The sequence below is a fragment of the Gymnoscopelus braueri genome, assembly GCF_963280865.1.
Source record: "Gymnoscopelus braueri genome assembly, chromosome: 18".
Lineage (NCBI taxonomy): Eukaryota > Metazoa > Chordata > Actinopteri > Myctophiformes > Myctophidae > Gymnoscopelus > Gymnoscopelus braueri.
The window spans coordinates 44,067,824-44,087,063 of NC_137618.1; the positions used below are offsets into that span (position 1 = coordinate 44,067,824).

Consider the following 19,240-nt stretch of genomic DNA (forward strand, 5'->3'; position numbering starts at 1 on the left):
CGGGCTTCTTCCTCTTCTTGACCGCATAAATCCCAGTGTTACTCAACATGGTTGTCAGATCTGCGGTTCTTCTGCTGCTGCTGCTTCTTCTCCTCCGGTCGTCGGTTCAATGACAAGAAGAACAACCAGTAACATCCACACAACTCTTTAATGCAGGCGCTTCATCCATAAGGACATGTTTAGAGGTGTTTTAAAGTAGACTTTGGTTAGTCGGAATAAAAATAATAACAGCCTATAGATATGATATCATAAGTCCCGATCAGACAGTGGGATCTGATCTATAAGCGAGTCCTCCTCCTCAGTCCGATCCTTCTTGGTAGATCTGTAGTGTGGTCTGTCTAACTGACCAGAGAAGAAGTGGAATGGAAGCAAAAAACAAAGCAAAGTTTTCTTCTTCTTTTTTTTTTAACTCCCCCTTCTCTTCTGTTCAATAGGGAATAAAACGCGTGATTTTCTTTCTCTCTCTCTCTCTCTCTCTCTCTCTCTCTCTCTCTCTCTCTCTCTCTCTCTCTCTCCCTCCTCCGATCACTTTTGATCCCCCCTTTTTGTTGATGAAACAAGGTCTTTTAACCGCCGTCCAGTCCAGCCCTAGAATAAACAATCCTATAGTCCTTGTTATTCTGGGTCACTTGGTGTAAAGTGATCCTCTTTGCGCAGGGCAGAGCGCACAGAGCGCAGGCTTACAGTGGAGCGCAGTGGGCCGGCTCTGTGAGGCCTATCGGCGTGTTGGGGAGGGACTCCCCCTTTCTTTGGTGTTTCGACCCCCAGGTGGGCGTGGTTATAGGCCTATGAAACCTATATAACCAGTGGTGGAAAAAGTACTCGAACGTTTAACTTAAGTGAAAGTAAAAGTATCAATACTGCAATGTGTAGAAGTACTCTGTTACAAGTAAAAGTCCGGCATTCAAAATTTACTTGAGTAAAAGTACAAAAGTATTGGTATCAAAATGTACGTATACTATATTTTCTGTGAGGTTACTAGGGTTATAGGTTTCATAGGCCCAGCCGCCCAGTGGTGTAAAGTAACTTACTTTACACCACTGGGCCTATGAAACCTATAACCCTAGTAACCTCACAGAAAATATTGCCTTCTTAACCCATCAGTGGTTCCCAAACCTTTTTTTTTTTTGGACGTGACCCAAAAGGAGGAATTTGATATCTTACCGGGACCAAAACTAGTGAAAATAGCCGATCTACAAGCTGCCATGCAACTATTTTCACTACTTCTAAAGTTTTTTTTAAACGTATTTTTTATGGGATTTTGATTTTTGTAGGAATTGTGAATATTTTGAATTATGAATTTTGAAAATTATGGAAAAAAATAAAAAAAAGACATTGAAAATCTTTTGAAATATATGTATTTTAAAATAAGACGTAAAAAAAGGGATATTTAGCCTACTTGCGAGTTGCGACCCATAAAAATGGCTCCGCGACCCCGAAAATGGGTCCGCGACCCGTGGTTTGGGAACCACTGCCTTATAACCTAACCTCAGAACCACGCCCACCTGGGCGAAACACCTGGGAAAGAGAGAGGCCGATCGGTTGTTGGCATGTGGGGCGTTTTCAGGAAATCATATAATGTTGCAGAGAGAGGCTGTTAAGGTGGACTGGAACTGTTGTAAGAGAGAGAGAGAGAGAGTCTGAGCAGTGGTGGAAAAAGTAGCCTACTCACACTTTTTACTTATGTAAAAGTATCAATACAGTACTGCAATGTAGAAATACTCTGTTGCAAGTAAAAGTCTGGAATTCGAATTGACTTAATTGACTTACTAAAAGTACAAAAGTATTGGTATCAAAATGTACTTAAAAAGTACCAAAAGTATAAAGTACTCATTGTTCAGAATGTGAAAATAGCAGATCTACAAGCTTACAATATGTCACTTCGCTACGCATTGTTAGCTTGTCGATCTGCAATTTTCAAATGGCCGAAATGTATATAGGGCTGAAGTGGTTATTGTATGTTTTGTAATAATAATCCAAATCCTCAAAGTAACCAGTAACTAAAGTTTCATACAATTGTAGTGGAGTAAAAGTAAAAGTACAGAAAATTGGAAATACTCCAGTAAAGTAAAAATACCTCAAAATTGTAATTGAGAGAGAGAGAGCATGTCAACTCATACCCCATTCCCCAACCAAACCTGTGGTTGGGGCCCCCCAAATTATTTGCAAAAATATTATAATAACATAGATATAACATTAATTTAAAAATATGAATGTTTAAAAAAAATGTAGCCCCTGGCACACAAAATTCCAATGTATTCAAAGTGTTCAAAACATTTTCAATATATATATTTTTTAATCCAAAAATAGCACAAGCTATGAGCTTGTATATCTGCTATTTTTGAATAGCCAACATATAAATGGATAAAGTGGTTAAAATGATTGTGATGTTACATTAGCTGGGGACCCCCTGGAAACCCTCCGGAAGGACCCCTGGGGGTCCCCGGACCCCACTTTGAGAACCACTGACACTACCTTTGCGCCATTGCTCCAAGCCACAACACAATCGATCGATTGATTGATTGATGGCCACCCATCTGACCATTTGGGTGGGCCGCGAATAACGCTTTCGGGATTTTCAAGTGGGCCTTTGAGCCAGAAAAGGTTTGGAAACCAATGTTGTAAAATATACTTGAGCGCCTCTATTCCTTTATTTTAATCGTTTGCATTAAATATAGCCTACATAAAGGCTATATATCTTTCTCTCTCTCACCACACACACACGCACGCGCGCGCGCACACACACACACACACACACACACACACACACACACACACACACACACACACACACACACACACACACACACACACACACACACACACACACACACACACACACACACACACACACACACACACACACACACACAAACTTTAAAGAAATGAAGCTATGTATGCTATGAATGTAATGGATCATTGCTAATGATCCCATTTTCCAATAGTACTCCAAGAATATATTGCTTATATCAGTATAGTATCAAAGTATAGTACTCAAACTTTCTAATTTCAAGGAGCCCCATAACTCTGAAAGCATGCAAATGGACCAAATGGACCCGTACGGGTCCATTTGGTTCCAGTTGTATGCTCTCAGAGTTCGAGACCTATTTATAAGGGTCCGTTTGGAACCCCCGCAAGAAACCATGAGGGGGGTCCCTCCCTCGACCCCCACTTTGGGAACCACTGGCTCATACCAGTGGTTCCTCCAAAATGGGGGTCCGGGGATCCCCAGGGGTCCTTGGGGGCCATGGGAGTTCCAGGGGGTCCCCAACAAAAATCTATTAATATAACATCACAATCATTTTAACCACTTTATCCATTTATACGTTAGCTATTAAAAAATAGCAGATAGATAAAAAAAATAGCAGACTCACAGAGCATCACTTCGTGCCATGCTGCAAGCTTGTATATCTGCTATTTTCTTTTATTTTCTTTTAAAAATACATTTAGAGCAGTACATCTGTTTAGAGTAGAACATTTTTGAAAAATCTCTAAAATGTTTGGAACATTTTAAATTATATATAAAAAAAACACAAACACACAAATCTTCTCTTCCGGGTGGTCCTTGCAGTGGTGTTAATAGAGTTGATAAAAGGGTCGTAAATCCTGCTCTCTGTTAATTAAAACTATTTGTAGTTAAACAGCTGAAAACCCAGTGTAAAAAGGATGAGACGAAATCAAAGACAGACACAGCACACAGGCCGGTTCTCAAATTAAAAAGGTTGACATTGTATTAAGAGAAAGAATCAATCCACGAGGCACCGTACAGCAAAAATGTCTCTCTGACTAAACAGTCAATGATCACGACAGTTATACACAATTGATATGAAGGTCGTTATCAGCTCTGACGATGAACTCTGTCCATGAGGAGCCTCGCTCGTAGGTTGAGAGAGAAGATGGCAAGCGGATGGTGTGACAGTTTATCTTGGACAAACAGCGTCCAAATGTCTCAAACAACACGTTGACCTAGGCTCTGACCGGCGTCGCTGGAGGTGTTGTTGCTTTGTCATAGATGGTCAAGTTAACTCCAATGAGCTGTTAATTGTATTCCTCCAGAGATTATCAGTGACCTCGGAGGGCCTGCGCTCTGTACAGCTCAAAACACATGCCGTCTCTAGAGGAAAGGAGAGAACTGATACTAGGATTAGTTTCGTACCACCTTGAACTTAATAAAATCATAGGATTGGTACTAGGCAAACTTGAGTTATGCCAAGCTGGCACACTAAAATAGGATATGAAGGCATATATATCAATATTGTCGACAAAATACATAGTTTAACTCTATCAGGTGTACGTTCTTTTTCCGGAGGTAAACAATAATCATTCCCTGCACGACATGCGCGTGGTTGTGGGTATACGCTAGCGTATTTCGGTGGATGAAATGGTTAGTAGAGGGCTACGCTTGGCTATGAAAATGTTCTGCAGGTCACCCTACGTATATAGCGTAACACGGTAGAACACTGGGTCCCTGGCAGGAAACCTTTTCAGATGGAGGGTCTGCGGCCAAATACATATCAATTTGGGGGTCCTTGACACAAAAGAAGTTTGAAAACCACTGGCTTATTCTGTATCTTGTCATATAAGCAATAATTGTTTTTAATTCCTCTTTGGCTGAGTCATTCAAACTCATCTCTCTCCTTGGCCTTGCTGCTCTGCTGTGCACCACGGCGCCCCCGCAGGTGGCTCACGCATACTACCACCCACGGCCACCCAAATGACATAATTATCCTTTTTCAAATAATTGTTATTTAGGTCTCACTTAAAACTTTAAGACCTATTGGGCTTATGCTGCAGGAGTAGCCATCTCGTGTAGGAGACTGAATGTTGATTTATCGTAGAAAAATTTCCCCATAAACACACCCATCTATTACTTCAACGGGGGCCTAAGCAAAGATAAACAACTAAGTAGATTTATGTACGCCATACAAGTGTGGGCATACACTGATGAACTAGTTGTTTATCTTTGCTCAATATAAGCCTCCATGCACTAACAGAATCTATGAGTTACGACGCGTTTTGAGCTGGTGGATCTGCTACTTTTGCTGCTTTTGAATTTGAATCCAATACTTACTACTTCTACTCCACATCTCAGATGCAAATATTGCACTTTTTTACTCTATCATTAATGCAAACCCCCCCTATTCTATACTTCAGCTATTCAAAAATAGCTGATCTACAAGAACACAATGTGCAACAACAACAACAAAATTATAATAATAATAATACTCTAAAAAAATTATACTCTACTTTTGCCGCTTTAAGTACATTTCACTGCCAATACTTTTGCACTTTTACTACAGTAAAATTGTGAAAACAGCAGGACACATAACAGCACTTCTTGTGGTATCGATACTTTTACTTAAGTAAATAAGTCTGAGTAGGCTACTTCCTCCACCACTGGCTGTACGTATGGTGTGGTTGGTACTTGGTTACAAATGTGCTGTTGGTTTTTATAGCTGATGCATATCTCCTCTCCTCACCTCAGCGGACCGCACCTCAGTGACAGTCAGTGGTGGAAAAAGTACTTACATTTTTGTTTTACTTAAGTAAAAGTATCAATACCACAATGTAAAAACACTCTGTACAAGTAAGCCCTGTATTCAAAATGTACAAACATGTAAAAGTACAAAAAGTATTGGCATCAAAATATACTTACAAAAGTAAAAGTACTCATTACCCACAACTTTCACAAGTTTTCAAAATGTAATATCTTTTGAAAACAGCAGATGCGATGCGTTGTGACCTTGTAGATCTGCTATTTTCAAAAAACCAAAGAATAGGGCTGATATATAGTGGTTAATGTTTTAAAATGATAATACAAATCTACAAAGTGACTATAACTAAACTTTTCTAATGATTTTAGTGGAGTAAAAAGTACAATATTTACCTCTGAGATGTAGTGGAGTGGAAGTAAAACGTATTGAAAATTGGAGATACTCCAGGAAATACCTCAAAATGTTACTTGAGTACAAATACTTGAGTAAATGTTTTACACCTCAGTGACAGTGTGTGAGAGGTGTTGCCCAACCGTCCCCATGGAGACCATTCACACTCCCCACATTCTCTTCTTCACCCTTTGTAAACAGCAGGTTGTTTATCTTCCTCATAGCGACCTGTCTATCACGGCCCACATTCTGCAGCTCAATGAAGCAACTTCAACATCCATGTTGAACGGTTGCCCAACACGGTGTTTCTCTCAAACATTTTCATGCGCCAATGACCCCTAAATTCATAACGTTGCTGTCGGGGGCAGAAACCTCTACTAGGCCTATCTCCATATTTTAACTTTTTTTTAATGGACCCCTGAGTCTACACCATACATGGGCAACTGGCGAACCCGGGGGCCACATGCAGCCCCCACCTGAATTCACTTAATGCGGCCTGCAGGTTAATATCGGATTGCTGATATATTATTGATTTCAGCTGTTACAATTCGAAACATGCAAACATGACCTGCTTTAATTACTTCAGTCTATATTAGTATAGCTTAATGACTAGTATTAAATTCAATTGTTTTTTTTATGTACAATGTATTTGTATTTAAATTCATATAGTTAACTAAATGCATTTAAATTAAATAAAAATGTTACTTTTCAGGATTCCAATAAAAAAATAGCGAATACCCCAAAAATCTGGATTACAATGAAAAGTAGCAAAAATAGCAGATCTACATGCTTTTCCATATATCCATATTTTAACTTTGTTTTAACGCCCTACTTGATCATACATACTGTAGCTACTACAGCGTCACACAAAAGCATCAAAAGTAGTAGCAGATCCGCAAGCTCGAAATGTGGCGCAAATCTAGCTTGTAGATCTGCTACTTTTGAGGCTTTTGAATTTGAATCCTGAAAAGTAATAGGGTTTGGAGATATGAGGTTTCCACCCGACAGAGATGATATGTATTCCCCCCCCCCCCCCCCCCCTTCTGAAAATACGTCTTGCCAGGAACCCCATACAAGATTTGTGTTATTAAAATCTGCAGATTTGGCAGATCTACAAGGGCATAACACGTCCGAAGTATATAGAGTTAAAGTGAGTGGGTATATTAACTCATTTTGCTGGGGACCCCCTGGAACCCCCTCAAGGACCCTTGGACCAGGACCTCCGTTTGAAACCACAATTTATACAGCTTTTAATTTCATTGTTTCAGTGGAAGTTTGAACTCAAAGTAGTTCAATAATTGGTTCATTTTGATCTACCTACCTGGATGTCTCTGAATCTACAGTCACTACAGTTTTAACTCCAGGGACAAAAACTTATGTAATGAACAATATTGTCCTCAAGAAACCTTAACCTGATCACAAGCATTCTCAACAAAACTTTCAGGCAGTACACATTCCGAAAAGGAAATCAGTAACAGTATTTATCCATCAGATGATATGTAGTGGAATTCTGGATCAATCAGTAATTGATGAGCCAAGAGAAGTCTGAGACATTATTCTGTGATGGATATGCTTTAATGTACATAATATCATGGAGAGAAGTACGTTAGACACACAGTCTGACACATATTGGTGGTACGGTAGTTCTGCCGACGAGCAAAGGGATCAGTTATACTCTATAGCTAACCATAACAGACAGGCTGTAACAAAAACACTTGCTATCAGGCCTAGCAGAGACATTTTGGCTCCTACAGGCTACCAAATATCATATCATAATGTATTGTATTATATAAGTATAAGTGATGGTAAAATATAAAGGTTAGATATAAACAACCATGAAAACAATATAGTAGTATAATTAATAATTCTTCCTCCCGATCCAATAGATTTTTTTTACAAATTATTGGCCCATCAGTAGCCTATCCTTCTAGCTGTTTGTAAAAGTGCTCAGAAATGTGTTCCATAGCAACTTAAAGGGATAGATCACCCATTTTTCCCCTCTATCGATTAGTCACCCCATGGAGACTTACTTGATATCCCTTTAACGACCTGCCATATCAGCTGCATCCTATCGTTGCTGTCGGGTGGAAACCTTGTATGTCCAAAACCGTTACTTTTGAGAAAATGTAAAAAAAAAAGAACCTGTGTTCCATTGGATCTAATGTAATTATTATTTAGCCACAAGCTTTCTTTTACTACTTTTGTGTGATAGTTAGACAAAGTAGGGCATTAATTTACGACAAAAACATACGGTACAAGGTTGAACTATAGGGAGATATGAGGTTTCTGCATGACAGCAATGCTACGCCGTTTGATTTGATTTAGATCTAATCGTTCCACTGACAACCAACTAGAATGTGACACTGTGATAAATAAGGTGGGTGTAATGGTATCTATTGACCTCAGGAAAGCATTTGGCACAAAGAAATGCCACATTTTAACTGTTTCACAGAGTATTTCATCAGTGCCAAAGAATGAATCAAATGAAACGATATCAAAATAATGTACGCTAGCACCCAGTGATCTATTGTGCACTCACTCACACACAAAAAAGGCTGCTCTTAAACATACCTCTACGTAAATGTATGACTAAAGGCTTACAGATCCCTGCCTACACCAGTATGTTTTTTCACAAAGAGAGCTTACAAATCATCTGAGCCATGATTTATGTGTCTGCTGAGAAGTTCCAGGTAAGTGTCTGATTTTAAATACTTAGATATTTTATTTTATATATACAGATACACACACACGCGCGTGTGCGTTCGTGCATGTTAAAGGTCATAAAATTGAGTCTGATATATGTTAAGTGTAGAACCAGTCTAACCATACAGGCTTCAAAGCTGTACATTATTACAATGATCGCCCCCCCAATGATTTACTGCTTAACCAGCTGGCCACAATAAGTCAGCAGCAGCAAAACATTAAAAGATCAATAAAATTCTCCATAAATAGGCTTTGAAAATAATCAATAAAAAAAACCAAAGAGTTATCATCAGTGCAACATTCTCATAGGGGCGGCAGTGGCTCGGGGGGTAGAGTGGCTCGCTTGGGAATAAGAAGGATCCCCATGCATGCTCCCCCCTGGGTTATTGTCGCAGTGTCCTTGAGCAAGACACTTAACCCCTAACTGCTCCTGATGAGCGATGTGCCCATCACCGCGGAGGTTGTGGGTTCAATTCCACCGTGGTGCAACCGGCTTTGTCGAGCGTCTATATGAACATAATCGGCCCGTGTTCGGGGGAGGGAATCTCATTAAATTCATACAATCTCATTAAATTCTATGATGCATGTCTTGTGTTTAAAGTTATATGTTTTGGCCCCACCTCCAGTTCAGTGAGGTTACCAAATAAAATACTTAAGGTAGCAAACACTCTATATCTGGAGAGGTAATAGTCTCATTCCATATACTGTAGGACAAGCTCTTTTAGTCAATCTGCATTCTCGTTAAAGCTGCACACTTTTGATATATGCTCTGCCATTACCAATACACAAGTAAAACGTACAACACATTTGAACACAACCTTAAGGAATGGCTTATATTGCTAGTCAGGTGTGTGATCATGAATTATTATTTTAACTCCTCAATGCTCTGTGAACAACTCACAGCTTAATGTTTTGCCAATATCAACCGATACCGATATATACAGTATATATGCGTTTTTTCACCAAAAGTCAACTAATTGTCACTCAGGTAACAACAATACGTATGTAATACAATATAATAGAGCTAATATAATATACAATACAGTGATGTTGTTAGGTTTTCAATGAAGTGAGTCCCGGGACTCACTGGTGGTCATTTGAATGAGTCCCACTAATCTTAGACTAGATGTTGGCCTATTTGACAGTGCAGCATAATTGCTCTGGTGCCTATAACATTAACGAGCGTCAACGAGCGTCAGCTGGACACAGACACACACACCTGCCCTCTGCAGTGCTCTAATTTGAAAGTGACTGGAGTCTGTCTAATTTCTCTCCAAAAGCCCTTGAATATGATGGAATATGATTAAGGATTACTGTGATTATGGTCAGCTCACATTTCATATCACACACACCATACAGTAAGAACTCCTGTTTTTTTTATTTTTTGATTGAATATTTTATTAGGCAAAAAATGTAAAACAGCACAGTTACATTTAAAATACTTTGTCTAACAGGTCCGTTCATAAAAGTCCTTGCGGACTTGTTTCCAATGAGGGCCTTGGTATTTAATTCATAGGCATATATAGTGGCACCACAGTTCAAATATCATTACAAAATAAACAGCCAAAAACAATATATAACACTATGTACAACAAAAAAATAAAAAAGAGGGGAAAAAAATATGTACAAGAACAGGGGGGGGGTCTGCTGTCTAACGGGAAAATGGTACTACCTCCACCTTTGGCCTCCTGAAAGGTGATTTTTTTAAGGCTCTTTTAAATGAGCCCAGCGAACTGCATTTTTTGAGGGATGGAGTTAGACTATTCCAATCCTGGGTGGCAGTGCTGTAGAAGGAGAATTTGCCCATGTTTGATTTATTATGTGAGTTATTATTATCTATTTTTAATTATACAGATATTTTCCAATATTACATTTTAATGCTAATTATCGGCCTCCCGATAATATCGGGAAGCAGATGATATCGGACATCCCTACTTTTCAGGCATATTTTACTATTTTGAAAAACATTTTTCAAATAGCCGATCTACATCGACACCTTGTGAGGTTGTAGATCGGCTATTTGAACTATTTTAGAATATTTTTCAAAATAGTAAAAAAAATCTAAATAGTTTAGGCATAAGGGGTAAGGTCAGGTGGAGCGCAAGATAGGGCCCTTTGTCTGTTGTCCCCCTTCTCTGACTAATCAACTACGGCTACATTATTTATACAATAACAGGCTTTGCTGGCGTATTGACATGTTTGTCTGCGTGTTTGTTATGTTTGCATGCCCGCATGTACTATTATAGTCCACTGCCCTGCTTCTGTCACTGTGCTGTATGTGTCGTTCATGTCTGTCAGCCTGTTATGGATGTGGTCTATTGTTGTGTTCACCTGTAGCCTACATGCAGTGGTATAAAGTAACAAAGTACATTTACTCAAGTAATGTACTTTTGTGAGGTATTTTTACTTTACTGGAGTATTTCCAATACCATTATTTGAAAACTTTAGTTAGTTAATTACTTATACTTACTAACTAACTTACTAGATTCTGATTATTATTACAAAACATAGATTAACCACTTCAGCCCTATATACATTTCGGCCATTTGAAAATAGCCGATCTATTGTGGGCTTGTAGATCTGCTATTTTCAAAAGATTTGTATCCATTCTATACATTTGAAAACTTGTGAAATGGGACATTTTGATACCAATACGTTTGTACTTTTACTTAAGTACATTTTGAATTCCGGACTTTTACTTGTAACAGTATTTCTACATTGCTGTATTGATACTTTTACTTTTACTTATCCATGTGTTTACTTTTTCCACCACTGCCCGCCTACATGTTTCTCTTGCACCATGTTCTCCCTCCCCGGGTCGTACTAACAACTACAGTGACGAGTTGGGTCACCCGTTGCATCACCCATTTGACGCGGCTGCATTCCGACCGTACGGCACGCGCGACGGCACTTCAACATTCCCGGTACACCCGGCCCACTGGAATGCGGAAGTGCCGTTCTCACTCCCAAACATTGAAATAGGTCGATGCGCCAGTAAAAACAAGCCAAGCGTGCTGTCCAGAAGCGGACTTGAACCCCGCAAGGCACCTCCGAGCAAGGCACACCCGAGCGAGGCACTAGCCGAGCAAGTGGTTGCGGAAAGCGGTACGACGTCTTGTCTGCTTATTATAAACGACTTTGGGCTTATTTTTTGTAAAGTCGCTTTTAAATATTGGAAGTTGTGGGTTTGCGGTTTATTGGGCTTGTACTTGTCTCTTAACCTGCCATTGACGAGATTTCTCGTTTTTCTCTGCATGGCTCATCCCGCCGTCGACAAGAAAAACGAGATTAAAAAAAAAAAAAAAAAAAAGATATATATATATATTTTTTTTTTGGTCATTTTAATTTTTCGTTTATCACAAAGGAAGCAGGAGATAACGCGCTGCAAAGATTTTCTGCTCCATTCACTTCAATGTTAAAAAATAAACGGAGACAAAATTCACATTTTACCTATTTTTGCAATGTATTGTCTCTGGCAGGGAAGGGGGTAGATTGTGTATAACTCTGGCAGTTAAAGAGTAAGTGCAGTTGATTATTTTGGGCTTGCTTCCTCAGTTGTTCAAAACAGTGGTTCTCAAACATTTTCATATCAAGGTCCCCCAAATTAATATGTATATTTGTCCGCGGACCTCCCCCCCAAGTATTTTGTGACCCCTCTACCAGATTTGCGTTGTTAATGTTTTAATTTTTTCTTTTTTTTTTAAAGATTCTTTTGAAAATAGCCGATCACAGATCAGCTTGTAGATCGGCTTTTTTCAAATATCCAATGTATATAGTTTTAAAGTGCTCATGTAGCCTATGGTCGCTTCTTTTAGGCTTGTTTACATAGACCTATAGTTGCTTAGTTCTCTTGCAAAATCTGGTAACATGCACTGACGATGTCCGCTCATGCTGACTCAGCCCTGTTTTAAGTTGCATATAATACCCATAATTGGAATCATAAATCATCCGTCTTCCTCAACATGTGACGTGAGAGAGATTTCACGCTGAGGAAGGCCGTTGGTGATCTACTGCTGTGAATACACATTAACATGAAGCCTTGAAGTCGTGGAGATTTGTTTCGTTTTTGTCACATTATAAGCCAATCATTTGGGGGTTTTGGGTTGTTTTTTGGGGGGGGGGGTTTTGGCAGGGGGTGCAGTTTATTGACAGTCCTCACTGCACTCGGGAAGAAGCTGTAATGCATCAGATGTTGATGCATTATGCCAGAACGAGCAGGATGCGTCCTGCTCGTTCTGGCATAATGCATCAACATCTGATGCAGAGGAGTCCCACCTCACAAAATTGGATTGATTGATTGATTGATTGAATACTTCATTAACACGATTGTTAACAGTACAGGTAGTACAGTCAAAGGTTATATAATACAAGGATAACACATAACACCGCTTGACGCAACGGTCGTCTATTGCTAGGTCATTGTTATTGTTGTGCTAACCCGCATGTACGTAATGTTAGTTTTTTTTTTGTTTTATGTTTTTAGCGAATGACGTTTGGCCGTTCAAAATTAGTCCCTTGGCAACATTGACTTTGGTTAATTAAAGTGTACTGTCCCTGATAAAAATGAATAAATAAATAGCAAAAGTATGTCAGTAATTCCAGCGTTGAATGAACTCATTCACTAGTGTGAAAGGGAAGTGGGTACTTTTGCTTTTTTGTTTACGACAGACCAATGTTATGCAAGAACTCTCTCGCTCTCTCTCTCTTTCTTTCTCTCTCTCTCTGTCTGTCTGTCTCTCTCACACACACACACACACACACACACACACACACACACACACACGCACACGCACATGCATGCATGCTTACACACACGCACATATACACACATACTCATTGATTGATGGACAACTGAAAGATCCTCGAGGTGTGGGGCTTAAGGTGGAAGCGGTGCCATGTCGTTGTGTCATTGTGAAAGGCTTCTTTCTGCCCTTGGGTCATGTGCATCAAACATCTACAGTATCTGCAGAACAAAGAGCACAAGGAAAAGGAACAGCTTGTTTGTGGAGGATGTACAATACCACAATGCTGCTACACAGCGACAGTCTCCAGTTTTTCAGGTCTGGCATCTCTGTGTTTTAACCTGCGCAGCCTTTTGGCCTTTCACCTTTTTACAAACATCTTCTTCCAGTTGAGGAAACGTGGAAGACTGGAATAGCCATGAAAATAATATAATAACATAATAATAATAATTATAATAATACAGATATACTACTAATACTACTTAATTTAAGAGTTGGCAGGCATGTATATGTAGGGTTGGCAGGAGGGCTGGGTTAAGTGAAGGGTGAGGAATCTAATAATGAGAGTTAAGATTAGGTTTTTGGGGAATGAATGAATGTACACAGAAAGCGAGTGTACAAAGTGTACCCGCATTACAGTGCAGGGAAACACTGGACGGCACACCACAAGCACAGTATACAATCGTGTGTGTGTGTGTGTGTGTGTGTGTGTGTGTGTGTGTGTGTGTGTGTGTGTGTGTGTGTGTGTGTGTGTGTGTGTGTGTGTGTGTGTGTGTGTGTGTGTGTGTGTGTGTGTGTGTGTGTGTGTGTGTGTGTGTGTGTGTGTGTGTGCGCATTCAGTGACCGTGCGTGTGAGCGTGGGAGAGCGGCAGCGCACGCGCAACGCCGACGTGCGTGCGTGAGTGCCATTATCTGGCATTGTAGTGTTCTTTCAATACTTCCTCTTTGCCCGGTTCATGTTACCAGGACATTGCTTTACCTCCACCCCTCGCGTTCCCATGAGGGGCGTCTAAATATAACCTGCCCACACTTGGGCAGCGAATGGCTGATGAGGCTTCCCACATGCACTGGTGGGCGGGGGGGGGATGACAAAGCAGCCAAAGAGTTATTCAGACGTGGGGGGGGTTCACAGGGAACATGGCGGCCGCGGTATGTGGCGTGCGGTCGCCGCAGAGGCTCGGTGCTGCAGCTGTTCCCATGGGTTTAATTCATAACGTTGTGTTTGTTTATATGGCCACGGCGCATTCCTCGGTGACACAGCCACCGGTGCGCGCATGGCCATCAACACCCGTAGCTCAATGTCTTTATCCCCGTCAATTCAGTCTGGGGGCTAGCATGGGTGGCGGTTTTGGTTTAGGTCGGGAGAGATGGAAGAACACTTCACACCCACATTATTGTTCTACATACACCCATTGCTTCAACCACCGGGCCAGCTGAACACAACACTGCTTTCTGTCATTGTGTCATCACGTTGACAGAGTTTAGGGCCTGTTGCTCGGGTCTGTTATTCTTGGAGCTCACAATGTGGACACGCAGCTGAAGTGATACGGACACACTTTTCAGCGCTGCTGTCTGGGAAACTTCTTGAACAAATCCAGATCTTTATAATCCAGTCAAAGTTTGCCCCTTCTGTTGTTCCCTGGGAAAAAAAAGTCTGAAGCCATGGCATCAGTGTTATAGGACTATATCACTACCAGGAATTGGCCGGCCGTCTCAAGTGATGTTACCCAACTTTTTCGCACTGGCCTTTGAAATGCAGAGTCATTTTTAAAACAAGCAGAGGCTTGAGAAAGAGCAGGACGGCTCTCCCCGGCATAGGGGAGGCCCCTAGCGTGTGAAGGTCGGGGAAGCATTTATAACACAACCGAGATGCAACTCAGACACCATTACGCACTCAGCCGCAGATCCATTAAAATTAACGTCAGGTTGTATAAACTGTCCTGGGAGTGTCACGGTGGCTGTTCATTTTGCAGCGGTGGTGGAGAGAGTTAACGGGGTGATGTTATTAGCTAACTATGGCAACAGCTTCTGTGCTGCTCTGCAGGGCAGCGTTGCCAGATTGCGTGAGAGAAATAAGCAACCAGGTCTATGAGAACGAGCCCAAAAGAGGAGACTAACACATGAGGACTTTAAACCAATACGCATCGGCTATTCGAAAATAGCCGATCGATCTACAAGCTCACAACGCGTCGCGATGCGACCAATATTTACAAGCATCGTTACAGAAAAACAAGCCCACAAGTCGCTTATAAGCGGACATGGCAACACTGAGACGGAGTGGGTGGGTGGTTGGTGGTGGGGGGGGGGGACATTAGCGGTCAGCAGGCGGACGGCTGTAATTGCTGCCCCATGTTTTGTGTTTTCTTTCTGTTCTTGTCTACAAGGCTGTCGAATGCCTTTCCTCTTCTACCGGACAGTAATCAAGGCGTTATCAACACCACCTGTTGTCCCCCCGTGACATGTCTTTCAGAGATAAATAAAAAACATGTCTGAAAAGAAATGCATGCAACATAATTGTAAATAAGGTCACGTAATGTAGCACAGTGAAGCAAAGCAACGCAACACAAGTGTTCTGGGAAAAAAAAGAAGAAAAAAAATAGATTCCTCCCACTCATAATAGGCAGCAAACGCTTCAAGTGTTGCAACAAAAAGAGCAAAGTGAAACTTTTTGCAGTAGCCTTCCTTGTAGGGCTAGAGCATTAAAAAAAAACTATTTTTGTTGCTATGGTTTTCCAGTTGTTTTAATGATAAACAATGCAGGCAAATTGCCTCCCCATTGGCACTGTTAAAAGCTACTCGGAGCTGCAGAGAAGTGAAATAAAAGCTGCCATAAAACCAGGGGAACTTTGGCACAGACAGATTGCCAAATCCCTCAGCTGGCCTCACAGGGCTTCAGCCGTGAGACCTGAATGTGGAGTATTGTTGTTTTACTACGGTGTACATTATGCACTAATTACTCTGGTTCCTGTGTGTGTGTGTGTGTGTGTGTGTGTGTGTGTGTGTGTGTGTGTGTGTGTGTGTGTGTGTGTGTGTGTGTGTGTGTGTGTGTGTGTGTGTGTGTGTGTGTAGTCTGAGTGCACAGGCACATGTCTGCACACAATGCCTTAAGTGCAGGGGTGTGTATGTTTGTGTGCTGCTGGGAGGTGTGTGTGTGTACAGTGAGAGAGAGAGAGATAGTGAGTGTGTGTGTGTGTGTGTGTGTGTGTGTGTGTGTGTGTGTGTGTGTGTGTGTGTGTGTGTGTGTGTGTGTGTGTGTGTGTGTGTGTGTGTGTGTGTGTGTGTGTATATGCATATGCATATGCATGCCAGTTTGTGTACATGCGTGCATGAGGGCGTGTGTGTGTGTGTGTGTGTGTGTGTGCCCGTGCGTGCATGCATGCATCGTGCATGTGTATGCACATATACTGTAACTGCTTGCAACTTTTCATGCACGGCCATGCTCATTCTTAAAACCATAGAAACTGGATTCATCCCCCTCCCCTCACTGTTATTATTGCAGAGACCCAAGGCTGCATAAAGTATGCATATTATGAATAATAATTGTAGCTTAATGGGTGAAAACGACCATAATTTCAATGTTGTTAAACTTGCATCCGTCTAAACGCTAAATTTAGCTCAAGCGGCAGTTTTGGTTAACAGGAGTTCGTCTGCACACGCATGCAGCTGAAAACACTATGTTTGCTCCCGGCCGCTCGCTGGCTGCCCGAGCAATGAAATATGAAGAAGTGTAACTGACGGTAGGCCATGTTTACATTCATGGTTTCCTAGGCGACAGAGGAAACAGGCTGCGAGTCACACTCCTAAGCTGACAGACTGGATGTGTTATGTAAAGCCTTGTGAATACAGGTGCTGCAGAGCAGGCAGACAGTCACAGTGAATAGTGTAGGTTCAGACAAAAGGTGGATCTAATTCAAAGCAGAATCAATATGTAACATTAACCACTTAAACGGGGGTCTTGTTCAGGTTGGCTGAGAAAGAGATGAAGCAGGGACCCCCACTACATATTGGATTCGTGTTGAATGTGTGTTTTCAGACATTTATGACTTAAACCCTCAATACTTTGTAAACTTGACCTACATACATGGTCTGCTCTTTTTTCCCCTGTACACCAAACCTCTTTGTAGAAAATAGCCAATCTACAAGCTCATAACGCGTCTGTGACGCGTTGTGAGCTTGTAGATCTGCAATTTTCAAGTGCTATTTGGGTACTGTAATGTATAAATAAAATAAAAAAAGAATATCCACCCAGAAAAAATAAAGAAGAAAAAAAAAACACTTGAACGCTGCTTTATTTTCTGGCTATTAAAAAAAAAATGTCATCACATCTTGACAAAATTGACAAATCTATATGGGGAAAAAAAGTAAGAAGTCTTATTGGGGTCCCTGGCATAAAATCTTTTCAAATCGGGGGGGTCTGTGGCCAAATAGCCTACATAATGAATTTGGGACGTCCTCGACATGATCAATGTTTGAGAAGCACCACCGAACCACAGTATACCACAGCGAGCATGGGGTGCGATTTTCGGTGTGAAAGCCATGACCAAAGAAAGCTCTTGGTTTACACACAAAGAATTGGTTGATTGACAATGTGATTGTTATGGTGCAACACTATACGCATTGAACACAAAAGTAAACAGGAGAATTACTGTAACCTACCCCTCGGGTCATTACATTTACTAGAAGTGCATGAGTAACTGCCACCCACAGGAAGCCTACATTTGAGATGTTCACTTTTTTTCAGTATCTTTCTCCAACATCAGCTTTGTGCATTTCCTGCAGTACTGAGAATCGCTCTGCCTCTCTCTGGCCCTCTATGCGTTTAAAAAAAAAAAAGTACTTTATTTTGTGTTTTTTTGTCAAATAGTACACAACAATAATTCAAGACACAAAATGAAAAAAAGACCAGCAGTACATACAGAAACAAAAATCAACCAGTGGTGGAAAAAGTTAAAATAAATTGTACTTAAGTAAAAGTATCAATACTGCAATTTGAGTTCTGTATTCAAATTGCACAAAAGTAAAAGTATTCATTATGCATAATGTCCCGTTACAAAAGGTATCACATGTATAAAATATTTTGAAAACAGCAGATCTTCAAGCTGGTGGTGGGAGCTTGTGAATCGGCTATTTTCAAATAGCCAAAGTTTAAATAGGGCGGAAGTGGTTAATGTGGTTACAAAGTAACTAGTAACTAAAGTTTTCAAATAATTTTTGTGGAGTACAAAGTACAATCTTTGTCTCTGAGATGTAGAGGAGTAGAAGTAAAAGTATTGAAAATTGGAAATACTCCAGTGAAGTAAAAGTACCTTTACTTGAGTAAACGTACTTAGTTACTTTCCACCCCTGAAATCAACAAGACAAAAAAAACTACAAGCACAAAAGACAAGAAAAAGGACACATGGGTGGAATCGATGACCACCAGAAAGCAGGGATAGCCAAAAATGGCTTATTTTCTATCAATTGCAGACCCCATGAAGCATCGTATTCCTAAGCATCGCATTCCTAAGCCAATAATTTGATGACTGGGTCATCGGTCAATAGGAGACGCCACCGTCATCAAATTATTGGCTTAGGAATGCGACAAAAATAAATAAATGAACTACTCCTTTAAGAGACCACAAGTGAAGGATGCACCATAGCAGCCAGACATCCAGATCACATACTCAACTATTGTCAAGCAAATGCCAGGAATGGCATCCACATTTTCTGGAACTTAGCTTGTGTATTCTGTCCGTCATGACGGATTTGTTCCATCTTAGCAATGGAGATCATCTCGTTGAGCCATCTCTTGAAACATGGAGAAGTTGATGACTTCCAGTTTAACAGTATAACATTTTTTGGCAGCAACCATACCTGCCTTAAGCATCTGTTTTTGGTGGGAGGGAAGGCCCTCTGTGCGGTTTCCTCCCA

General features: G+C 40.8%; 1 protein-coding gene across 1 annotated transcript in view; it reads right to left on the reverse strand.

Moving 5' to 3' along the window:
• LOC308073442 (uncharacterized protein) overlaps window positions 1-684 on the reverse strand; it is an 85,005-nt gene extending 84,321 nt beyond the window's left edge. The window contains exons 1-2 of the mRNA XM_080412348.1: window positions 530-684; window positions 1-488 (exon numbers count right to left, since the gene is read on the reverse strand). The exon at window positions 1-488 is cut by the window's left edge and continues 10 nt beyond it. Of these exons, the coding sequence (XP_080268474.1) occupies window positions 1-49 (49 nt within the window). The 5' untranslated portion in view covers window positions 50-488; window positions 530-684. The remainder of the gene's footprint in view (window positions 489-529) is intronic.
• Window positions 685-19,240: the final 18,556 nt, after the last annotated feature.